At 46.3% G+C, this 25224-nt stretch overlaps 1 protein-coding gene across 1 annotated transcript; it reads left to right on the top strand.

The window, feature by feature from the left end:
- Window positions 1-6462: 6462 nt before the first annotated feature.
- On the top strand, window positions 6463-19943 carry LOC149330605 (D-beta-hydroxybutyrate dehydrogenase, mitochondrial-like). Its single transcript, XM_089561215.1, has 5 exons — window positions 6463-7253; window positions 9252-9458; window positions 12053-12235; window positions 14774-14906; window positions 19350-19943. Exons 1-5 carry the CDS (start codon window positions 7049-7051, stop codon window positions 19753-19755), a joined length of 1134 nt encoding a protein of 377 aa, XP_089417341.1. The 5' UTR covers window positions 6463-7048; the 3' UTR covers window positions 19756-19943.
- The last annotated feature ends 5281 nt before the right edge of the window (window positions 19944-25224 follow it).

Consider the following 25224-nt stretch of genomic DNA (forward strand, 5'->3'; position numbering starts at 1 on the left):
ACTAGCCGAGCAAAAAGTTCTGCTTGAAATTATAGAGGTCCGTGTACTGTGCGATGTCAGTGCACGTTAAAGAACCCCAGGTGGTCGAAATTTCCGCAGCCCTTCACTACGGCGTCCCTCATAGCCTGAGTCACTTTGGGACGTTAAACCCTATAAAACTAACCATAAACCAAACCAAGGCGGGACAGGCAAGAGCGCTGTTTCCTGTCCCTCCTTCGTTTCGTCTTCGGGCCTCTTGTTTCGCGCTGTTTCAGTTATGTCAGATCGGACCAACTAGCCGAGCAAAAAGTTCTGCTTGAAATTCTAGAGGTCCGTGTACTGTGCGATGTCAGTGCACGTTAAAGAACCCCAGGTGGTCGAAATTTCCGCAGCCCTTCACTACGGCGTCCCTCATAGCCTGAGTCACTTTGGGACGTTAAACCCTATAAAACTAACCATAAACCAAACCAAGGCGAGACAGGAAAGAGCGCTGTTTCCTGTCCCTCCTTCGTTTCGTCTTCGGGCCTCTTGTTTCGCGCTGTTTCAGTTATGTCAGATCGGACCAACTAGCCGAGCAAAAAGTTCTGCTTGAAATTCTAGAGGTCCGTGTACTAGCGATGTCAGTGCACGTTAAAGAACCCCAGGTGGTCGAAATTTCCGCAGCCCTTCACTACGGCGTCCCTCATAGCCTGAGTCACTTTGGGACGTTAAACCCTATAAAACTAACCATAAACCAAACCAAGGCGAGACAGGAAAGAGCGCTGTTTCCTGTCCCTCCTTCGTTTCGTCTTCGGGCCTCTTGTTTCGCGCTGTTTCAGTTATGTCAGATCGGACCAACTAGCCGAGCAAAAAGTTCTGCTTGAAATTCTAGAGGTCCGTGTACTGTGCGATGTCAGTGCACGTTAAAGAACCCCAGGTGGTCAAAATTTCTGGAGCCCTTCACTACGGCGTCCCTCATAGCCTGAGTCACTTTGGGACGTCAAACCCTATAAAACTAACCATAAACCAAACCAAGGCGAGACAGGAAAGAGCGCTGTTTCCTGTCCCTCCTTCGTTTCGTCTTCGGGCCTCTTGTTTCGCGCTGTTTCAGTTATGTCAGATCGGACCAACTAGCCGAGCAAAAAGTTCTGCTTGAAATTCTAGAGGTCCGTGTACTGTGCGATGTCAGTGCACGTTAAAGAACCCCAGGTGGTCGAAATTTCCGCAGCCCTTCACTACGGCGTCCCTCATAGCCTGAGTCACTTTGGGACGTTAAACCCTATAAAACTAACCATAAACCAAACCAAGGCGAGACAGGAAAGAGCGCTGTTTCCTGTCCCTCCTTCGTTTCGTCTTCGGGCCTCTTGTTTCGCGCTGTTTCAGTTATGTCAGATCGGACCAACTAGCCGAGCAAAAAGTTCTGCTTGAAATTCTAGAGGTCCGTGTACTGTGCGATGTCAGTGCACGTTAAAGAACCCCAGGTGGTCGAAATTTCCGCAGCCCTTCACTACGGCGTCCCTCATAGCCTGAGTCACTTTGGGACGTTAAACCCTATAAAACTAACCATAAACCAAACCAAGGCGGGACAGGAAAGAGCGCTGTTTCCTGTCCCTCCTTCGTTTCGTCTTCGGGCCTCTTGTTTCGCGCTGTTTCAGTTGTGTCAGATCGGACCAACTAGCCGAGCAAAAAGTTCTGCTTGAAATTCTAGAGGTCCGTGTACTGTGCGATGTCAGTGCACGTTAAAGAACCCCCGGTGGTCGAAATTTCCGCAGCCCTTCACTACGGCGCCCCTCATAGCCTGAGTCACTTTGGGACGTTAAACCCTATAAAACTAACCATAAACCAAACCAAGGCGGGACAGGAAAGAGCGCTGTTTCCTGTCCCTCCTTCGTTTCGTCTTCGGGCCTCTTGTTTCGCGCTGTTTCAGTTATGTCAGATCGGACCAACTAGCCGAGCAAAAAGTTCTGCTTGAAATTCTAGAGGTCCGTGTACTGTGCGATGTCAGTGCACGTTAAAGAACCCCAGGTGGTCGAAATTTCCGCAGCCCTTCACTACGGCGTCCCTCATAGCCTGAGTCACTTTGGGACCTTAAACCCTATAAAACTAACCATAAACCAAACCAAGGCGGGACAGGAAAGAGCGCTGTTTCCTGTCCCTCCTTCGTTTCGTCTTCGGGCCTCTTGTTTCGCGCTGTTTCAGTTATGTCAGATCGGACCAACTAGCCGAGCAAAAAGTTCTGCTTGAAATTCTAGAGGTCCGTGTACTGTGCGATGTCAGTGCACGTTAAAGAACCCCAGGTGGTCGAAATTTCCGCAGCCCTTCACTACGGCGTCCCTCATAGCCTGAGTCACTTTGGGACGTTAAACCCTATAAAACTAACCATAAACCAAACCAAGGGGAGACAGGAAAGAGCGCTGTTTCCTGTCCCTCCTTCGTTTCGTCTTCGGGCCTCTTGTTTCGCGCTGTTTCAGTTATGTCAGATCGGACCAACTAGCCGAGCAAAAAGTTCTGCTTGAAATTCTAGAGGTCCGTGTACTGTGCGATGTCAGTGCACGTTAAAGAACCCCAGGTGGTCGAAATTTCCGCAGCCCTTCACTACGGCGTCCCTCATAGCCTGAGTCACTTTGGGACGTCAAACCCTATAAAACTAACCATAAACCAAACCAAGACGAGACAGGAAAGAGCGCTGTTTCCTGTCCCTCCTTCGTTTCGTCTTCGGGCCTCTTGTTTCGCGCTGTTTCAGTTATGTCAGATCGGACCAACTAGCCGAGCAAAAAGTTCTGCTTGAAATTATAGAGGTCCGTGTACTGTGCGATGTCAGTGCACGTTAAAGAACCCCAGGTGGTCGAAATTTCCGCAGCCCTTCACTACGGCGTCCCTCATAGCCTGAGTCACTTTGGGACGTTAAACCCTATAAAACTAACCATAAACCAAACCAAGGCGGGACAGGCAAGAGCGCTGTTTCCTGTCCCTCCTTCGTTTCGTCTTCGGGCCTCTTGTTTCGCGCTGTTTCAGTTATGTCAGATCGGACCAACTAGCCGAGCAAAAAGTTCTGCTTGAAATTCTAGAGGTCCGTGTACTGTGCGATGTCAGTGCACGTTAAAGAACCCCAGGTGGTCGAAATTTCCGCAGCCCTTCACTACGGCGTCCCTCATAGCCTGAGTCACTTTGGGACGTTAAACCCTATAAAACTAACCATAAACCAAACCAAGGCGAGACAGGAAAGAGCGCTGTTTCCTGTCCCTCCTTCGTTTCGTCTTCGGGCCTCTTGTTTCGCGCTGTTTCAGTTATGTCAGATCGGACCAACTAGCCGAGCAAAAAGTTCTGCTTGAAATTCTAGAGGTCCGTGTACTGTGCGATGTCAGTGCACGTTAAAGAACCCCAGGTGGTCGAAATTTCCGCAGCCCTTCACTACGGCGTCCCTCATAGCCTGAGTCACTTTGGGACGTTAAACCCTATAAAACTAACCATAAACCAAACCAAGGCGAGACAGGAAAGAGCGCTGTTTCCTGTCCCTCCTTCGTTTCGTCTTCGGGCCTCTTGTTTCGCGCTGTTTCAGTTATGTCAGATCGGACCAACTAGCCGAGCAAAAAGTTCTGCTTGAAATTCTAGAGGTCCGTGTACTGTGCGATGTCAGTGCACGTTAAAGAACCCCAGGTGGTCAAAATTTCTGGAGCCCTTCACTACGGCGTCCCTCATAGCCTGAGTCACTTTGGGACGTCAAACCCTATAAAACTAACCATAAACCAAACCAAGGCGAGACAGGAAAGAGCGCTGTTTCCTGTCCCTCCTTCGTTTCGTCTTCGGGCCTCTTGTTTCGCGCTGTTTCAGTTATGTCAGATCGGACCAACTAGCCGAGCAAAAAGTTCTGCTTGAAATTCTAGAGGTCCGTGTACTGTGCGATGTCAGTGCACGTTAAAGAACCCCAGGTGGTCGAAATTTCCGCTGCCCTTCACTACGGCGTCCCTCATAGCCTGAGTCACTTTGGGACGTTAAACCCTATAAAACTAACCATAAACCAAACCAAGGCGAGACAGGAAAGAGCGCTGTTTCCTGTCCCTCCTTCGTTTCGTCTTCGGGCCTCTTGTTTCGCGCTGTTTCAGTTATGTCAGATCGGACCAACTAGCCGAGCAAAAAGTTCTGCTTGAAATTCTAGAGGTCCGTGTACTGTGCGATGTCAGTGCACGTTAAAGAACCCCAGGTGGTCGAAATTTCCGCAGCCCTTCACTACGGCGTCCCTCATAGCCTGAGTCACTTTGGGACGTTAAACCCTATAAAACTAACCATAAACCAAACCAAGGCGGGACAGGAAAGAGCGCTGTTTCCTGTCCCTCCTTCGTTTCGTCTTCGGGCCTCTTGTTTCGCGCTGTTTCAGTTATGTCAGATCGGACCAACTAGCCGAGCAAAAAGTTCTGCTTGAAATTCTAGAGGTCCGTGTACTGTGCGATGTCAGTGCACGTTTAAGAACCCCAAGTGGTCGAAATTTCCGCAGCCCTTCACTACGGCGTCCCTCATAGCCTGAGTCACTTTGGGACCTTAAACCCTATAAAACTAACCATAAACCAAACCAAGGCGGGACAGGAAAGAGCGCTGTTTCCTGTCCCTCCTTCGTTTCGTCTTCGGGCCTCTTGTTTCGCGCTGTTTCAGTTATGTCAGATCGGACCAACTAGCCGAGCAAAAAGTTCTGCTTGAAATTCTAGAGGTCCGTGTACTGTGCGATGTCAGTGCACGTTAAAGGGAACCCCAGGTGGTCGAAATTTCCGCAGCCCTTCACTACGGCGTCCCTCATAGCCTGAGTCACTTTGGGACGTTAAACCCTATAAAACTAACCATAAACCAAACCAAGGCGGGACAGGAAAGAGCGCTGTTTCCTGTCCCTCCTTCGTTTCGTCTTCGGGCCTCTTGTTTCGCGCTGTTTCAGTTATGTCAGATCGGACCAACTAGCCGAGCAAAAAGTTCTGCTTGAAATTCTAGAGGTCCGTGTACTGTGCGATGTCAGTGCACGTTTAAGAACCCCAAGTGGTCGAAATTCCCGGAGCCCTCCACTACGGCGTCTGTTATAGCCTTGTTCGCTTTGGGACGTTGAATCCCATAAACGAAACCAAACCAAACTCTTGACGATGTTACCAGAAAAATACTCCTTGATTACTGGAAAGAAATAGATGCCGGTGTAACAAAGCCTTCGAGAGCATCGCTGAAAACGTGTTAACCTCATAAAGGCTTCGCTTGTCAAAGCGTCGACTGACGGTGATACCCTTTTTCCATTTTCTTCCTTCCAAGGATTTCAGGAGCTCCGACTAGCCTTTTTCTCATGTGGGAAAGTGTAAGCCCCCACACAAACTTGGATTTTTTTTTCCACATTGACACCTCTATGGGAGACTAAAGTGGACATGATAAAAGGACACTTGGGGTACGGGCATTACGGCATGCATTCCTTTTTGGAAATGTAACGGCGCAAAAATTAGTCGCATGGTCAGAAATACTGAAAGCTCTCCTTGAGAACTGTCTCTTACGTGTACGAATAAATTGCACAAAGCATACATGTCCAACACAACACACAATGTAAGGCAGGTGTTGTATACATGTTATGAAGACTAATCGGTAGTTTGCAATGCCTACGTGAGACTTCAATTTTTTAGTTCATTGTAGGTGTTTGGGATAAGTTACTTTAGGCGCCATTTTACTTGGAGTAAACTGTACTGGTAATAAGTGCCTGCCCAGAGTTCTTTGTGGTTTGCTTAATTTCTTTTTGTACTCTCCTTCATGCAGCTACAGCTTCTTCTCAGGTCACCCGCAATGTGGGCTGCTGCGGTTGATACCTGTCACTCGTTTTCAAGATATGCGTACAACACTAGGTTAGAAGAAGCAGATCAGATGTCGAGGAAAAGCTGAGAGGCGTGAAGGGGGGAGGTGTTGAGGTGGCAGAGCGGATATAGTGAGTGAGTGAGGGTGAATATTCATCGGCATCTACGCCTACCGAGCATCGTTGCTCCGTGAGATGAAAATGGCGCGGTGATAAGTGTTTTCTTATTATTTCAGCAAGATTCATTGCCTAGGTTCATGACTCCGCACTTTTCCATTTCATTTGGTTTCCATTTTGCTTGCTCGTGTATTTCTGTTCTTGTCCTGCTTATTTTTTGTGCCGCCGTGTTTCGAAATCCGCTACTTCACGTTCATTCAACTTCACTTTCATGGTCCTTCGTATCATTCTTCACGTTCTCACCTTATACCATGCTCAAACCCTTTTTCGGATAAATTTTCTTCTTAATTAAACAATACGCTAAGCACAAGAAGAAGTAATAACGGCCCGAAACTTAACGACTATGACTTGTACATTAGACTGAAAGATTCAAACGTGGACTTCGTTTAATGTGATTGATTTGAGCAGTTTCCAGCACCCTATGTGAGTGTGTTTGGCTGGAGGGGGGGGGGGGATGCTCTTGCCAACTGGCACTTTTTTCTGAGGTTGTTCCCCTCCATTCTTACCATCGAAGCAATCGATATACTATGCGTTTTCTGCATGCAAGTTTCAAGACAAGAGCACTTAGAGCGAAACAGCTGCATAAAGGAAAAACAGACTCCAGGCGTTGTAGAAGCGCCGCTGTCTACAGATCGATATCGATAATACGTGTATGAGGAAAAGGGCGGATGTTTTTAATGCCAATTGCTACGCAAGCCGCCACCGCCGCAATTCCTCGGACCGTAAGGGCAAGGCATTTCTCGACCACTCGCATACAGATGTTACGCTTGCTTGCTGCTGCTTTCGTATATGCTGTTCGCGGCTATTTGCAAAGCCCTGAGCCCTCAATTGGTAAGTCATCTTTAACCGGTTCTCGACGATGGCTTTGATCTACCTCTAAAATATGCTAGCGCACTTTTAAGCTTTGCTGCGAGGAGTACGCAGTGGTAAATGGTGACAGTGCTGCTAAAAAATGGCGCCAATGGCTGAGTTTTAGCGCCATTTTTTTCGAACAGATGGTGATTGGCATTCCTTTTCCGAGCGCAACCATCGCCGTCAAGGCCAAGTGTTTATTGATTTTTTTTTGTAGGAAATCCGCGCACTTAGATACTGGTGGTTGAGTGTATTGCCATGAGGACCTCTTGGACACTCTTCGTAGCTTTCAGTCTCCTCTTGTGGAACTTGTGGGACTCTGTGCCGTTTCTTCGACAACTGGGAGGCATCGTCGGATCCGTCGTAATCATCCTGTTCACGGCGCACTGGCTTGCAAGGCTCGCCTGGAAGGCGCTCTTAGTGAAGCATCTTCCCAGCCACGGCAAGAGTGTGCTCATCACTGGTGAGTTTTACGGGCTCCGGCGACATTCTGTGCCGCTGAAATGCGGCTTTCTATACTGCATAAAATTGCAAATCAAGCGTTACTGCTTACAGTATTAGTTTACGCACAATACAAAAACCAAGCATGTATTTCCAGCCATCCAATAGCTGAACGTGTATTCCAATTTCGCGAATGAATACCTCCTGTCAAGCTTCCGGTAATCGAATGACAGTGCAGAGATTGTGGCGCCTACCTCAAACAACTTCTACTTAAAAAAAAAGTCCGGACTGGCTGGTTTATTGTGATGCTCTCTTGTGTTTCGTAGGCACTTCCTACTGGGTCCTCCGAGCAGTACTTAGGGAATTCTTATGACTGGAATTTTATTAGTTCCCCTGTGAGATGTTTACCGCTCTGCAGCAGCTGTAATTACTTTAATGCGAAGCGTTCTTTGTCTATGTCACTCAGATTTCGCCGCGCATGCGCACATGTGGCTGGTCGGTTCCCCGCGTGCCGGCGCTTGCTCGCTGAGCGGGAGGCCGGGAATCGGCGCGTCGCTGTCGTACGGAACCTGACCACTCACCGTGTCAGACGAGATGAGGCTTTGCAAGCGACTACCACCATAAGAAGATGGGCTCCTTGAAACACAACTTGCAAGTGCAGCCGCAGCCATGAACCGCTAATACGCATTTGAAAGCACAGCGGTGGGGAGCAATAGCGCTTACAACTGATGCCAGAAGTCCACCATAGCCCCTGCGCAACTAGGGCTGGGAAGTAACGACGCCTATAACGGATGCCGGAAGTCGAAGCTGCACCCGCGTGACCCCAGAAGAATACGACGCGAGACTAAAAAAAGATGCGTGGAGTTAGGAGTGGTAGTGTGCCCGGAGTACACAGCACCCTATTTCAATAAATTTAATGAGACTGGAAGAATGCAGTTATGAAACATGAAATGCTTTTAGCTCCCGTTGTCGGCAGTGTGGTGACGTCACGCCGAGACCGATAGCCAACATCCGGGCACTGAATTCCACTCACCCGGGCACTGAAACGAGAACATCCGGGCACCGTACGAGATTTAACGAGACTCTCTAAGAGAGAGGGTCGCTTAAGCAAGAGGGGAGCTCCAGGGTGAGAAGGGCTTTGGGCGGAAAGACTGCTTCCGCGCCGTCCCAAGGATGGCGCTGCGGTCCCACACTCACGCATGTATTTTCTTCGGTAATTTGATTCCCATTTCCAAAGTAATGGAATCACTTTTTGGATGGATGATGGATTTTCATGGCGCAAGAACATCTGTGGCCATGGAGTGCCATGGCACGAGAAATTTTAGTCTTCTCAAGGCGGGGTCAAAGACCCATTTCCAAAGCATATTGACCCTAAAGAAGCCGAGTATCGGGCAGGGGAAGCTTGTACCCATTGTATCACCGTGTAGTAGCTGGTGGCACTGAGGATCGAACCCCGTACCTCCCGGATACTCAAACGACTAGGCCACCGCTGCAGTCATTACTTCTTGAGAGCACTAATTGGTAATGTAATCTAATTACATTCGCGGTATTTTAGCTGAGGCTGGGTTACCTGCAGTTTGTAGTACCGCGCTAATCCATTCAAGCATTGCTCTCCACTTCTGCTCACTCAAAAAAATTGTTTACATCCTAAGCAGTCAACGCGGACGTTACGGAATGTAGTTAGTAAGGTTTAGTTCTCAAAGCAGCGGTGGTTTTTCTTTCTTATAGGCAGGCGCGAAATTTTGCAGAAATTGTCGGAACAGAGGTAAATTGTAAAATCGAAACACCAGCCTAGTCAGAAGAATCGTGGGGAAGCCACATGTCCTTATTTTTTGCTTTGAAGGATCGCGGGACATTAGAAGCGGTGAAGAAGAAAAATTACATTAGGTGTGGCAAATTCTCTTCCATAACTATGCCGAATGACACGGCATAATAGGCTCATAGTTCGAGAAGTACAGCAGGAAGAATAACTATTCTTAGCGTACCTTGCTCCTCGTTTAATCAGTGCATTTTCGCTCAGGCTGCGGAAATGGCATTGGCTTCGCACTTGCCAAGCGCCTCAGCAAGGAGGGCTTCCTGGTCTTCGCCGGGTGCCGTGATTCCAAATGCCAGGGAGCCGTGGAGCTTAGCCGCCTGGAGAACATAAGAGTCCTGCAGATGGACGTCACCCGGGATGAGGAAGTTGAAGAAGCCTTTGCCACAGTCAAGAGAGAGCTTGAATTTCGTGGTAATGTGTCTCTATCTCAACGCTTACCATTCGCAACTTGATTCGCTCTTGATAAAGCTGTGTGCCTCATCGCGATGACATTTATTACCGAACACATTAAACATCGAGAGATCGTTTGAGGGCTAACATGGATGCACTATCCCAAGCATCTTCCTCTGGTGGTTTCTTTTTACTCTCCCCATTAAGTTACCTCCGGATTGTTTTAAAACTCCGGATGTAAAAACTATGCAAAACGTTCCAGACTGATAGAATTCCGGCGAGTACTCAAACCTCTCGATCGATGCGCCACAACACTGGCAGGCGGCTGCTTGGAACACCATGTCCAACATTCCTACTGTTACGGAAATGTTGAAGATAATGGCCCATTCTTCCCATGTGTAGCAAAATATTTCTATTGAAAGCCTTTAATGGCTCATACTCGCTTTCATGACTGTGTACGTCCGTCCGTCCGTCCGTCCGTTGCATATGAATAAGTGAAGTCAGCTAATTATTACCAGTCACAAGTCATGACTAACTAGTCATTAACCAGTCGCGACTAGTTAGTCATGAATAGTTAGTCATTAAACAATCATGACTAACTAGACAATAACCAGTCATCAATTTATTATTCATGACCAGTTTGTTATTAACCAGTCATGATTGGTTAGTCGTGGGTGATGACTGATTAGTCATGACTAGCCAATCCAGGTCTCCCCACAGCCGCCTCCTGTGTGCCTACGGCCGTGGAGCCAAAGTTGCGTGGAAAAGCTTTCGCCTCACGCACTTTAGGTCGTCAAAGTGGCCCCTAAATTTTAAAGTTTATCCATCGTTCGCATCGAGATATGAAGACTACCATTTAAAGCCAACGGGGAACGCTTTTGACGATAGCGAAAACGTTAATAGAAAAAATGCCCAGGCTTAGCTTGGTTAAGCCAAGAATGCGTTACATATTGCGCGGTCTTTTTGCGCGACGTATTGCTTGGCGGCACTCGATTTTCTCAGCAGCTTTTCCTCCGTGACGTATGGATGGATGGATGGATGGATGGATGGATAGGAGCGCCTCCTTTGAAACGGAGCGGTGGCAACCGCCACCATGGTCAGCCGTCTTCGTTTTTTTTTTCTTCGTTTTTTTCTTTTTTTCTTTTCTTACGTGGTTTGGTGACGTCACGCGGTGACGTGACGTCACCAAACCACGTGACGTCACGTCACGTGGTTTGGTGGCTGCCCGGCCGCGCCCAAGGGCTGAACTGAGTGATTGCAATATGCTACGCATAAAAGAAATGCAAGACTGCCGTCGGGAGATCTGCGGATATATTGTTTCGCAGAGAGAAATTTTACAACAGCCGCCGCGGTGGCTCAGCAGTTATGGTGCTCGGCTGCTGTCCCAAAAGACGCGGGTTCGATCCCGGCCGCGGCGGCTAGAATTTCTTTGGAGGAGAAATTCTAGAGGTCCGTGTACTGTGCGTTGTCAGTGCACATTAAAGAACCCCAGGCGGTCGAAATTTCCGGAGCCCTCCACTACGCCGTCTCTCATAGCCTTAGTCGCTTTGGGACGTTAAACCAAACCAAACCAAACCAATTTTACAACATGCGAAAAAATTGCCTTCATAAACTCTTTCCCATCCAAAACCGCTTTCGTCCAGTATTTTAGTATATACTCCTAATCGTAGGAGCGCTGGCGTAGGCCCCAGTTCTGACATTGTAGCTGTAGTAGAGCCGTTGTGGGGGCTGGCCTGTGGGCGCACTTTTTCCAGTGTTGAAGTTGTTTATTGTAGTTTTCACCTCTTATGTGCATGAACTTCGTGCTCTAGGGCAAAAAACAAAGCATCTCTTGTTACTAATTCTTTTAAATCACTTCAGCTCCTGTTTAACGAAGCTCCATGATTAAAAGCTCTATTTGGTGTCCAGCCGTAGCCGAAATGCAGTATAGTCTTGCGGACCAAGCTCAGATAAGAAAGATATTTTGTTTATTTATGACGGCACACGTATTTGATCTCCTTATAAGGCCGAGGACACTAAATTGCTGCCATGTCGGCGACGAAATATTCCGGCTGAAAAATAGATGATAATGGCTAGATTGCAAGAGTAGTCGTCTTGTACTAGGATGGAATCCCCACTTCAAGTGGTTGCTTTTTCAGAAGTGTTACGATTCTAATTTTATAACTGCCTGTTTACATCTCCTTTGCGTGAAAATGCGTGCTCTTTAAAAGTGTGCAACCGCTTTTCTCTGAATTCGCAAAAAAAAAAAAGCGTTTGGACATTATTTAGATCCTGATCCTTCTGACTTCCTTAATAAGGAACCCCAGAGTCCTCATCGTGGACATAACTGCTTTGAGCAACGTTCCCACCAGATGGAACCATAGAATAGAAGGGCTTCACCACGTCACTGTCCATACATCGCTTTCCTCCTTTTTCCTAAGGGAATGTACAAATGACCGGCCAATCGGGCGATGCGCAATAAGGAGCTCTCTGAATCTGTTTTCTCTGCTTCCTATTCTTCTCCTTCAGCGAGAAATGTCCTTTCGAGGGGATCTACAGAGCAAAAGAAACGGTGGCACAAAATGTAGGCCCGAAAACTATAACGGCTGTAATTCTCTGTTTATTTCCTTTTCCAGTGCTATGGTCCGTCGTAGCCAATGCCGGCGTGCGCAGTGACGGTCTCCTGGAATGGCTCACGATAGAAAGCATCGTGAAGATCTTCAACGTGAATGTCTTCGGAGCCCTGCGGGTGATCAAGAAGTTCCTTCCAATGCTTAAGAAGAGCAAAGGACGGGTGATCGTCGTGAACAGTCCATTTGGTATGAATCAAGCTTGCAAAGATGCAGAATATACTTGGAGGTCTTCTTGGTGTCAAAACAGCGCAGCTATCTTGAGACCACCACTTTGATTTGGTTGCATTCCAACTTCATTTCAGCGTTTGTCAGAGAACGCAATTAAAACCAGAGAACGCACTTAAACTCTGCCTTAAGGGTATGACGCGACTTCGTTAACAGAATAATACGCAAATATGTGCAATTAGCAATTCTCTACTTTGCATTCATAGATGCCTGAAACTTCATATACCAGTCCTGGTGCAGTGGTGCACAGAATAAGCCATCCGCCATTGCCCTTCGATGGCAGATGCTGCCATCGGTGGGGCTGCTCAGCTTCCTCATTCCGAGCAAGTTCTCGCGACCAACCTTTAACTTCACTGCCACCTGCCACGGCTGGTTGTTTTCCCATAGTCGGGTGGGTAGGTTGTACTGGCGCTTGAAGGCCACGTGACCAAGGTGACCAAGGCGGGCCACCTGGGTGGCCCCATTGGTTTTGTATCTGGGGATTTTACGTCGATTTTTCCGTCACGATCAAGAACACCGACTTTTATGTGACACGGACTCTTTAAAAAGATCTCGCGTTAAAACTTCCAGAGATTGGCCTCAAGCAAAGTCCTCCATAAAGTCAGGAATAAAATTCTTGTCTCGGAACGCTCTCGGAAGGGAACAGCAGTTTAAAATTGGTAGCGTGGTGCTGGAAGTGGTCAGATAATACGTCTACATAGGGAAGGTAGCGACCGCAGGCCCGAATCACATGAGCAAAATAACTAGGATTGCTTTATTAGGGTTTAACCTCCCAAAGCGGCTCAGGCTATGAGGGACGCCGTAGTGAAGGGCTCCGGAAATTTCGACCACCTGGGGTTCTTTAATGTGCACTGACATTGCAGAGTACACGGGGCTCTAGAATTTCGCCTCCATCGAAATTCAGCCGCCGAGGTAGGGATCGAACCCGCGTCGCGGCCTTGAACCCCGTCAATCCCAGTTAGAGGCTTCTTGATCACGGTACTCAGCTTCTGTAATGTTGAGGTTGGTATAGAATGGTGATGATATCTTTCGGGCTAGCAGCCGAGCGCCATAACCACTGAGCCACAGCGGCGGGGCAAACTAACTAGGAATAAATAATTTATACCTATAGAAGTAAATAGGAATAAGAAGAAGGTGGAGTGCATTTGACACGTTCTCACATATCATGAAGGGCAGTTTACCAATATCCCTTAAGAGAAAGAGTATAACAGCTGTCTTAACGGCACTCAACTATGGTGCAGAAACGTGGAGGATGACGAAAAGGGTTCAATTTAAGTTACGGATAACGCAGCGAGCTATGGAAGCGGAAATGATAGTTGTAATGTTAAGAAACAGGCAGAGGGCAAAGTTGGTCGGGTAATAGACGCGGTTTAATGCCTAGTCGAAATCAAGACCACGAAATGGGCATGGGCAGGGCATGTAATCCAAAGGCAAGATAACCGATGGTCATTAAGGGTAACGGAGTGGATTTCAAGAGAAGGCAAGACTACCAGAGGGCGGCAGAAAATTAGGCTTAGGATAGGGTGACTGCATCATAGTTTACGGGGATAGGTTACCGCGGCTGGCACAAGACATGGTTAACAAGAGAGATGTGGAGAGGTCTTTGGCCCACAGTGGGCGTAGTTAGGCTGATGAAGGTGATCACAGCTGAATTTTAATACAGATAATTCGCTCTTACTTTAAAATACTGTGGATGTTTCGAAAGTGTTAAGATGATTTAAATGATTTCGCAGCTTTGAACTAAAAAATTATGCTTGGTTCTTTTTCACTCGAGAGGTAACGGCAAGCCAGTAAGAGGCTCATCATGCAAGACGAAACAAGTTCCCCAATGCTCAGTGAAACTGCACTGGACGTTCAGTGGACGTCCGCACGACGTCCCACACGTCCATGGGACATCCAAGGGAACTTCAGTGCCCATTGGGTTATTTCCTCTTCGAAGCGTCAATGCGACGGACACCCGGGTGACACAACGTCAGCATGTCGTAATACGTATTTTCTTCTTCCAGACTTTGCGCTGGTTTCGTCATTTTTTCGAAAAATAGATCACATGCTCCTGGCTAGCTAATCAAAACAGCATAGGTAATCGGGCCAAATGTTGGAAACGTATTGGTAAAGGACGGCTCTACCAAGGACAAGGGTGAAACCATTCATTTGGAATATGGGGCCGGTTACATGTGCTGCTTGGGAATGTGTACACTTCATTGGTGCAGTTTTGGTGGTCGGGTGGTCGGTAGCAACTTTATTGGAGCCACTTCAGTGGATCAGGTGAAGGTGGGTGAAGGGGGTGGAGGAAGAGCAGGATGGTTGCGCGCCCTCGGAGGACTCTTGGGCCACGGTGACCTTCAAGACGCAGCCCAGGATGCGATGCAGCAGCTCCGGTTGTGAGCTGCGCAGAGCAACTTCCCATCGCTCCTTTGATTCTATCTCTTGAAAAGCAGGTTTCGTTTTGTTTGGGAAAGTTTCGGTTTGCAAGTTTGTGCATGTTCTTTTCATTTTCAGGGCACGCTACGATGCCAATGGGGGTTCCCTACTGCATGACAAAGCACGCCATGGTGTCCATGGTCGACGGCTTCCGCAGAGAAAGCCAAGGAAAAAGCGTGGACTTTATTAGCATCGAGCCGGCTGCATACAAGTAAGCCCCTGCTAAGCTTACCAATCGCTAAACCAGACTATAATGAAATTTCGCGCGAAATTATATGTGTTAAGCTACGAACAAGATTTTTAATTGAAAAGCGAGTTGAACGATGGACACCAGTGTGCTCAGGCGGTCATTTGATAAATGGCTAATGTTGGCTAGGTGCGTATGATGTGTGTATCACTGCAGTAATTACATGCTATCACAATGCCGTATCGAGCGCATAGCGCCTGCCCCTTTGGTTTACTGTTCGCCAGGAAGGGGTAGTTGGGCAGAAAGCTTTAAATAGTCCCTATAACTGCCGCATAGCTGCCGCGGCGCGGCACATAATAGCCCTTAGAAATCATTATATGGATAATCATTATTTATTTATTTATTTATTTATTTATTTATTTATTTCAGGTTCCTTCATGGCCCTTGGAGGGCATTAGAGAAGGCAGTGAGCGGTTACAAATACGTACAGAATATATACACAACGGGTTATTTAAAACAATAGCTAACGCGCGTATTTAGCAGCATCATTACACAAGATTTCGAAGTGAAGAGAATACAAGTAAACAAGTTTGCAAAATAAAGTATGAAGCGCGAAAAAACTTTAGGTTTGAGAAACAAAAGTATACAAAGCAGTGTTAAGGCATAAGGTCATTTAGAAATACTCATAACACAAGCTATAATACAAAGCAATGACAACACAGTTAGCAACAGTAAGCGGCAAAAATAACGAAAATGCATGTTTAAAATTGGCGAAATCGCTGTATACAGGATAGCAACGTGAAAATAAATAAAATGACCATTTTATCTAATCTACTACAAAATGATCCCGCAACCGTTTTTTAAATTCTTCAATGTTGTTAGTAGTAAGTAAGGCTGCAGGTAGGTGGTTCCACTCCGATGACGTCCTGGGAATGAAAGATGCCAAGCAAGCAGTAGTGCGGCAAAGTGGGATGCCGACCTTGTGCGGATGATCAACGCGTGATGAAATGTATGTAGGTGGAATGAACAGTGCTCTTTTTAGGTATTCGTTCGTGTGAAAAATTTTAAAGAAAAGGCTCAGTCGTGACACTTTTCTGCGCGTCTCAAGGGGTGGTAATGACAATGCATTTTTCATGAGTGTCACGCTATGTGAACGATTATAGTCCGAAAAAATAAAACGGGCTGCTCGATTTTGTACAGCTTCAAGAGCAGTTATCAATGATTTAGTTTGCGGGTCCCAAATTGAAGAAGCATATTCTACCTTAGCACGCACCAAAGATTTATAGAGTGTTAGTTTGACAGAAGAAGAAGCAAGAGAAAAATTTCTTTTTAGGTATCCCAGCATGCGATTAGCGATCAGCATGCGATGTACCATGTTCAGCACGACACCCAAAAAGCACGCAGGAATGCACCTGTAGAAGTCATACATGAGAAGGCGCCACAAACGGGATCATTATTTTTGTTGCCAAGGCCTGTCTGAGTATTTTTCCTAAGAGATAAGTCGTTAGGGAAAGACGAGCTGAACTGTAGAAACAAAGGGCTGGCTTCATACCATTGTGTTTAGGACGTTATGTGTGCCATGTTGCAAATAGTTCGAAGCTTTTATTATTGTTGTCTTGATGCACTTACCCACTATACTACACCCTACCATTATTGTACGGCTATATAGTAAAGGCCGTGTTTAATTTGGTGTACTGTGCGCCGACATCGCACAGTACACGGGAATTCTTACAGTACACGAGCATTTCGCCTCCATCGAAATTCTACCGCGTGGCCAGGATCGAACCCGAGTCTTTCGGGTCCGCAGCCAAGCAACATACCCACTGGGTCACAGCAGCGGTTAGTAAAGGCAGTAAACGTAGTGCAAATTAAAGGCACTGTAAAGGCAGTGTAAAAATAATGTCGGAACACGTTGTTGCTGACCGTTAAAGCACTTGCCGACAGAGATAAACATAAAGCGCTCAAAACAATCTTTTTTTCTTATTCCTGTTTCCCCTCGTGAAATCGAACTGCTGATTACTGGCCTCAAGGACACTAGCCCTGGATTAGATAAGATATCCTCTCGGCACCTTAAACTTGTAGCCAATCTGATCTCTGAACCACTTTGTCATGTTATTAATCTCATCCTAACGACAGGTGTTTTTCCTGCTTGCCTTAAAACAGCTAAGGTAATCCCAGTGTTCAAGAAAGGAGACAGACGCTTAATTTCTAACTATCGACCTATATCTATTTTATCTTCTCTGAGTAAGATCATCGAGAAATTGATAGTTGAACGCTTAAACAATTACCTAGATAAATTTAAGATAATTTCCCCTCATCAGTTCGGTTTTCGGTCTGGCAGCTCGACTAACTTAGAACTGATCTCTTTGACTGATTTTATCAAGCAAGGTATTGATAATGGCGAGTTTGTTGGTTCTGTCTTTTTAGATTTCACAAAAGCTTTTGATATGATTAATCACTCCATATTGCTTCCATATTTTATGGTATTACAGGTCCCGTGTCGCGACTGCTGAAAAGCTATTTACAAAATCGTCAACAAATAATCAATATTGGTGGAAGCTTTTCCCAAGCTAAAACTATTAACCAAGGTGTTCCTCAGGGCTCTATTTTAGGACCCTTACTATTCTTACTGTATATTAATGACCTTCCTAATTCTATTAATCCAACTCACTGTGTCTTATATGCTGATGACACTACCGTGTCATTATCTAATACTTCCATAGATGATCTAACTCTTGAATTGAATGCCGTTCTAAGTATTGTAGCCAAATGGTGCACTGATAATCAATTGTTGATTAATCCCTCTAAAACTAAATTCATAGTGTTCAAAAGTAGCCAGAAAATTATTTCGTGTCCTCCTACGTTAAACCTTTGTTCTTGTAATATTCCGGCTTCTGATAACACCAACTTCCTCGGCGTTGTTCTTGACTCAACTCTTAAATTTTCCGTCCATATCGCTCATCAAAAAAAAAGATCTATGTTTGGCATCAAAGCTCTAATTAAGGCGCGTCCATATTTTCCATGCAACCTACTCCTATCTTTGTATTATGCCTTCATACATAGTCATATCACTTATGGGATTACTGCATGGGGAAATACTTATCATTGCCATTTATCGTCTCTGCAACACTTACAAAACCAGGCCATCCGCATTATTACCCGTAGCCCTTTCTCATCTAATGCTCGTTCTTTATTACAGGAGCACAGTATTCTACCAGTCCACCAGCTTTTCCAGTATCACCTTGCAATCATGTTCTTTAGATTACTACATGGCACCCTACATTTTCAGTTTGTAGACCCCAATCAGCTCATCAATCACAACCCTACCAGATTTGCAGCAAGAAACAATTTTCTACTCCCCAAAGTCCATACCAATTATGGTAAATCGACGTCGTCTTTTCAAGCCATTTCAATTTGGAACACATTGCCACCCAATCAAAAAACATCAATTTCCTTGCCTGAATTCAAAAACAAACTTAAAGTATTTTTATTGTAATGCTGATGTATTATTCTTTTTTGGTGATTTTTGACCTTCTTTTATGAAGTATTGATTTTATATTTTCTATATTTTGTATTTATCCGCTAACTATGCTGTAACCATTTCTTGTACTAATGATTTATCGAGGGTCCCGGTGCAGTCTTTGACTTTGGGACCCTCGTCTGTACATTTATGTTGTTTTGTATTTTTTTTGGGGACCAACTTTCTTCTTAACTTTCTTTTTAGTCATGCACCATTCCAGCGCCTTAAGGCGCTTCTCTGCAGTAGGTTTTTGTACAGAGTACGCTGACATACGCAAAAAGTAGCGCATGCCACAGAATAGCTTGCCTAATCGTGCGTATGCGCCGAACGCTATTTGAGATTAGGCCGTTACCGACGCCCAGGTTGCAGAAGTTATTTGTGAAGTTTAGCGTAGGTCGTGTTTGTGTACGCTAGGAGAATAGCGTTATCAATGTGGCCACACACTCTGAATCGAGAGACCTTCACCTATAAGGGAATTAGCCGTTATTTTCGCCTTCCGTTCTGCTCATTGCCTGTAAGTGCCGTATCTGGTTCTCGCTTTGTATAATTTTTCATGTAAAAGCTTGAACAAGTAATAATTTTGCTCTACAATTCAGTTTGCTTTACTATTTGGCAGCTTAAAGGCTTCACCAAATGCCTCGCTTGCTTTGAAAAAAAATAACGCCGTGAATGTTGTAGGCGCTAGATATAGCATCACGGCTTTTTGAGCATCTATGAGCCTCTGTTTGTGTAGGTATAAGTGAATGCACCATTCATACATTTTGATAATGTCCCTCCAAATTCTTGCGTTTGGCGAAACTTATAATCATTGAGCTGTTCTATAGCTTTATAGTAATTCCGCGTCTGCATGCCCTGCCTTAAATCAGAAAAAATACACTGTTTTTCTTTAACTGAAATTTTCTTATGTTCGAGACCTGTTGTTTTCTCAGCTCATACTTTATTTGCAGAACTCAGATGACGACCAACTTTGGTGATCCTGCTTTGGTGCAGCAAGACTTCCAGCAGCAGTCTACGGATGTCATAGCCGACTACAGCACGGAGGAGTTTCAACGCTGGCTGCAGATGCCGAAGAATCTCTTCGATATGATCAACAGGGACAACCTAGACGAAGTCGTGGATCCAATTGTGCTAGCGATTCGCGAGACGGATCCAGACGCCTGCTACGTTTCACCGTGGCGCCTTGGTAGTGTCTTGGCCCTAGTGCTTCGAATTCTTCCCGCAGAGCTTGGGGACTTGGCTTTCAGAGCCTTTCTAAAGCTACTGCCTTCCATTACGCGGATTGCGGGTTTTGGAGAAACAAAACCTAAGACTCTAACTCAGCCTTGTCACGACAAGTTTCTGTGGCAAGAATGACTAGTCGGACTATTCTTTTCTGTTCATCTTGAAAAGGAAAGCATGGTGGACAAGCAAATATGGATAGGAAAGACAAGGAGAACATTGATAGCGCATAATTCCAGATCGCCTACTCTTCCTAAAGACCGAGCTGCAGTGGTACACCGTCACGAAACACTTCAGGAGTTAAATGTCGGGCTTGGTGTACAGGCGAAGAACATCTTGAAAGTCAGTCGATAGCAGCGAACCACTAATAACTTGTCCTTGTTTGGCGACTACCTCTTGCATTATTCTCATCGGGGGCTGTACAGTCTCTAAGTAAGCACTGTGAAAATCTCACTGGTATCCATGAGCCTTTGTAGCGGCACTGCTCCCCTCTTTCAATCCATGCTGTCCGGTTCTTTCATCTTCGCCAGTCTTGGAAGCTTTTCAAGTCTTTCCTTGCAGATCCAGACTTTGACAGAATAACTGTGCATGAATGACGATTATTCGTTTATAGCGTGTCCAGAAGACAGAGTCAGCCAGCTGCACGTGCCCAGCAACTGACGAAGACATAAGCCTAGACAGGCGTGACATAAACTAACCCTAGCCTGGCGAATGGATACAGCTATTTCCGAAGCCCAGACATTTCTCTTGCGTACTGCTTTCTCTGAGACGGTGAAGCTTTTGGGAAATAACATCACGTCATTTCGGGAAATGGCCTAGTTTGGTGCATTAATAAACGCCGCATATTCGTTAATAAACGAAGCAATAAACGAAGCATATCGAAGCGACACAATGAACTCTTACTGAAACATTATTTTTTCACCTGAGCGTAGCAAACGAGGACGGAGCACGGAGACACAAGATGGCGCACTAGTCACTGCAACATTTCGGAGCGCTTTTTTTTCAATCGTTTATCACTCGGAGAGTCGGCAATGAAGTCGAGCGCTTCTAATCAGTAAATAAACTGATGGTTTCTTAGGACAGCGGCATACGGACTCAGCAGCGCCCACGCGCTTAGCGGGTGCTCCACCCCAGGTGATCGAAATTTCCGAAGCCCTCCACTACGGCGTCTCTCATAGCCTTAGTCGCTTTGGGACGTTGAACCCCATAAACCAAACCAACCAACCATCAGTGAGCACTCAGTGTGGGAGCGTTTATAGCACTGTCCTGATTTCTCTCGTCTTCCAAGCAGAAAGAAGATTGATTCATGCGCAAACCCGCCAAAGTATTAGCCTTTTTTGGGTGCAGAGAGTTCCTTGTACAATTCGATTCTGCGTTTTAATAGGACAATAACGATAACAATTATCGTATTTTAAACCATCTGCCGACTCGGAAATTTCATGCAAACCAGGTTGCAGCCGGTTACCTGAAGCATACGACAAGCGGTCGGCCCTAGTTCGTTCACGAAATGATTAACCCATTCATAACACCCCACGTGTGATGGTTACGGAGATTGCGTTTACGTTTTCGGTGGAATACTAGCTATTTCTTTTAGAAATGTATGGACACGATACACTTTAAGAAATAAGGCGCTCTGAAACACACCAGATGAGATAGGACGACCATGTTTTGTAGTTCACTGTTGTAAGGAGATAGCGCCACCCAGCGTCGATTGTGGGGCAGAAGACGAAAAAGCACGAGGAGCGCGTGCGAAGGGGTACGGCGGAACAGGTGGAAAAGGATTACGGGGCAGAGGAGAGAAGAGCGCGGTCGGCGACGGACGTGGACGAGTTCTGCTGGCTCCCCGAGTTCCGGGTTTGGGCCTCAGCCGCAGACGTCCGGGCCACCAGACCTGGGCACCCGTCGTCGAGAGCCTCAACCACCAGGCCCAGGCGCCACTCTTCTCCGTCCATCCGTCAGCTGCTCCACACAGGCCGCCTCTGACGCCTACGTGGCGTACCCGGGCTACCAGACCTGGGAACCGTGCTGGGAGCCCACAGACGCTGACGCTGTGGCAGCGTAGAAGGCCAACGTGGGAAACGCCGGCAACTGTGCGTCCGCACTGGGTCGCCCAAGGAGTGCCTAAAGACTGCTCGACACCCAGCCAGTCCTCCCCGCTCGATGCTCGTATGAGAGACAAGTAGTGTGCCTTTCCTTTTTGACTTTCCTTTTCCTGTATTTTTCGCGAGGATTTTGTTCTGTTCTCCCGTGTGTTTTTTTCCGTGTGTTGTCGCGTTGCTCTCTTGTCTCTTTCCTCTTTTCACGCCCATACCGAAATTAGTTTCGTTTCCTATACGAGGTCTGTTAGAAAAGTATCCGACCCTTGCCCGAAGAAAAAAAACTGTCATAACTGGAGCGTTAGAAACCTAATCACCTTCAAAGTAGTCTGCTTGGGACTCCATATACATCTCCCAGCGGTGCTGCCATTGTTGGAAGTATTCCGAAAAGGCCCTTTTCGGATTGGAATTTAGCTCTGCAGTCGTTGCAGCCATAATGTCCTTTCTTTTCTGAAATCGCGCTCCTTTCAATGGCCTATTGATTTTAGGAAACAGCCAGAAGTCGTAGGGGGACATATCAGGAGAGTAAGGAGCCTGTTGAACTACAGTAGTCTGGTTTTTCGCCAGAAAAGTCTGAATCAAATGCGAGGAATGTGCAGGAGCAGTGCCGCGATTGATGCGCCAATTTCTTGTTGACCTCAATTCCGGTTTCTTGCGCCGCACAGCACCACGTAGGCGATGGAGGACATCCCTGTAGTACTCTTTAGTCATTCTTTGATCCTGTGGGGTGCGTACTCGTGGTGTGCCACACAGAGGGAGTCAAAAAAGCAGTCAGCATCACTTTGACATTGCTGCGCACTTGGCGGGCCTTCTTTGGTCTTGGTGACGTGGAATGCGTCCTCTGTGACGACTGGGATTTGGTTTCCATGTCATACCCGTACACCTAAGACTCGTCACTAGTGATTACGGCGTCGGTGAAGTCAGGGTAACTGTTTGTGGAATCCAGCATCTCCTGTGAGACTTCAACATGAAGCTGCTTTTTGTCCACCGTCAGCAGCTTCGGCACGAATTTCGCCGCAACTCTCTCCATGGCCAAATCTTCGGTGATAATGGAATGTGCAGAAAAATTGCTGATGTCCACCTCTTCCGCAATTTCTCGCATAGTCACACAGCAGTCCAGCATCACCACAGCGATCACTTCGGCAATGACCTGGTCATTTCGGCATGTTGATGGCCGACCGGAGCGTGGCTCTCTCTCCACAGATGTGCGGCCGTCTTTAAACCAGTTGCACCACTGCTTAATCTGTGTGCTGCTCACAGCATCATCACCGAAAGCCATGTGAACATTTCGAATGGTTTCCACTTGGCTATCGCCATGTTTCTGGCAAAATTTGAGGTAGTAGCGCTGCTCCTCTCGCTCCGCCATTTTCCTTGCAACAAAAAACCGACGAGAGCACTGCGCACTGCCTCACTCAAACGCTGCTTCCCAGCGACTGACGCTATCGGCAGGCGAGAAAAAATTCGTGCATGCGCACGAGGGTTCAAGGTCGGCTGCTGTAAGCGAGCTTGTTTCATATCCAACAGGTGTTCGCAAAAAAAAAATACAGTCGGATACTTTTCTAACAGACCTCGTAAAAGCCGCCTCGTTTATTGCTTATACCTTTGGTGTATGTGTAAATTCAACCTGCAGTCTTCACTTCCTCACAACTGTAGTTCACTCACGTGTTTTGTACCGCCTTATTTCTTTAAGTGTAATATGAATACCCAACTAGCACAGCAACAGACGTTCTTGAAGTATGGGCATGAACTTGCGGATCTTGTCACACCACGCGTTTGCATGCTGCGTTCCAAGAGCGGTTGTTCTTGTGTTCGATCCACCGCCTTCTGTCATACGTGCAGCGTTCCAAGCATCACGTTCCGCCTTGCAAGCGCTACAGCAAGGACCGGCCGCTACAAACAGCTACGGCCCATGCTACAGCGGCGCGTTTTCATCTGCCACATTTAACAAATGGCAGCGAAATGCTTGCAATTCTTCCTGGAAACTCATAGCCAGTAGTTACATCCCTGAGACTGGGGCTTTGCACTGGCGGCTCTCCAGATCGCTTTTGTCGTGCTAATGATGCGCGTGGCTGCAGCACAACGGTGCATGACCGAAGCGTTAGTCGCGAAGGATGCGTATTTATGGTGCAGAAGTTCATTCCTTTCCCACGTATTGAAGCCTTATAAAGGTAGCCTACAGACTTCATGCAGACTTCTTATATACTTTGTTCCATTCTTTTAGATATTTCCTCTGTCTATTCAGTTTACAGACAAAAGTCTACAAATCTTGTATCAACATAATAGAGATTGTCCATAGAGTCTCTTTAAATTTTCTCTATAGAACGTCTGTAGACTTTTTTGAGACCTTGATCCCGGCCACGGCGGTCGAATTTTGATGTAGGCGAAATTCTAGAGGCCCGTGTTCTGTGCGATGTGAGTGCACGTTGAGAAACCTCAGGTGGTCGAAATTTCCGGAGCCTTTCACTACGGCGTCCCTCGTATCCTGTGTCGATTTTGGACGTGAAACCCTCATAAACCATTTTCTGAGACCATTGTAGGGACAGTCTATCGACTGTGGCCAAAAATATTAAGGCGAAAGCCTTTAATGCCTGATACTGTCGTGGCCAAGGAATGTTAGCTAGTGTGTCCGCGTTTCGGCGTCACTACTCAAAAAGAAGCTGTGTCGAGGGTGGGAATCGAACCAGGGCCTTTGGCATTTGAAGTGGAGACGCTACCACTCCGCCACGAAGGCTTAGGGTTTGAGCGTGAACAAAGGCACATCTAGTGAATGCGTGGGTTTCATAAATAAAATAAAATAAATAAACGAAAATAAGAAAAGCAAGAAAAATAAAAATAAAATAAATATGAAAAATAATAAAAACACAGTGCGCCAGGAAAGGCTTTCGCCTTGCAGCACTTTAGAGAGCCAAAGTGCCCCCTGAATTTTTTGCAAGAGAAGCGGCGGATACTCCGCACACGTTTCTTTTTTTTTTGGTTATGTTAACTAGAATGGCTTCGTGGCATAGCATGGCTTCGTCACTGCGCAAAATTTATTTGTTTTTTTATGTTGTTAGTTTTGCGCATGCATTCCTGCCCTTGGCCTGTTCTTTTATGGTGCAGCCATCTTCAGAAATAAAGCTGTCGCAACTCAGTGTCCGTGCTGCTTGTCCCCTTCTTCATGTCCTCGACTTCTGTAGCGCTCAATCTTTTTTGCAGATAACTTTCTCCCTATGCCAATCAAAAAATGAAATTATCAATTATAAACCGCAGAAATGTAATGCCTGTGAGTTACTTCATCGAGTGACACTTCAAAATGGCCATTTTATTTTATGCTCTGATTGGCTAGCGAAGTTCTACAGCACTTTCCGAGGGTGGACTGTTGTTGCAGACTGCTGCTATTTTTTAGTCTTCTATCCTACTCGAGAAGCAATCTTTATTACTGAACAATGTCTCCGTCGAAGATTGATTGAATGTGTATAAATAATAAAGTTTATACATAAAGTAAGAATGGATTACAAACTTTGTATAA

This window comes from Amblyomma mixtum, chromosome 9, assembly GCF_055824585.1.
Source record: "Amblyomma mixtum isolate Tamu chromosome 9, ASM5582458v1, whole genome shotgun sequence".
Taxonomy (NCBI): domain Eukaryota; kingdom Metazoa; phylum Arthropoda; class Arachnida; order Ixodida; family Ixodidae; genus Amblyomma; species Amblyomma mixtum.

Coding starts and splice junctions, on each gene's coding strand:
- LOC149330605 (XM_089561215.1), top strand. CDS start 7,049: ATGAGGACCTCTTGGACACTCTTCGTAGCTTTCAGTCTCCTCTTGTGG. Junction 7,254..9,251: donor CAAGAGTGTGCTCATCACTG/GTGAGTTTTACG, acceptor ATTTTCGCTCAG/GCTGCGGAAATGGCATTGGC. Junction 9,459..12,052: donor GAGAGAGCTTGAATTTCGTG/GTAATGTGTCTC, acceptor TTCCTTTTCCAG/TGCTATGGTCCGTCGTAGCC.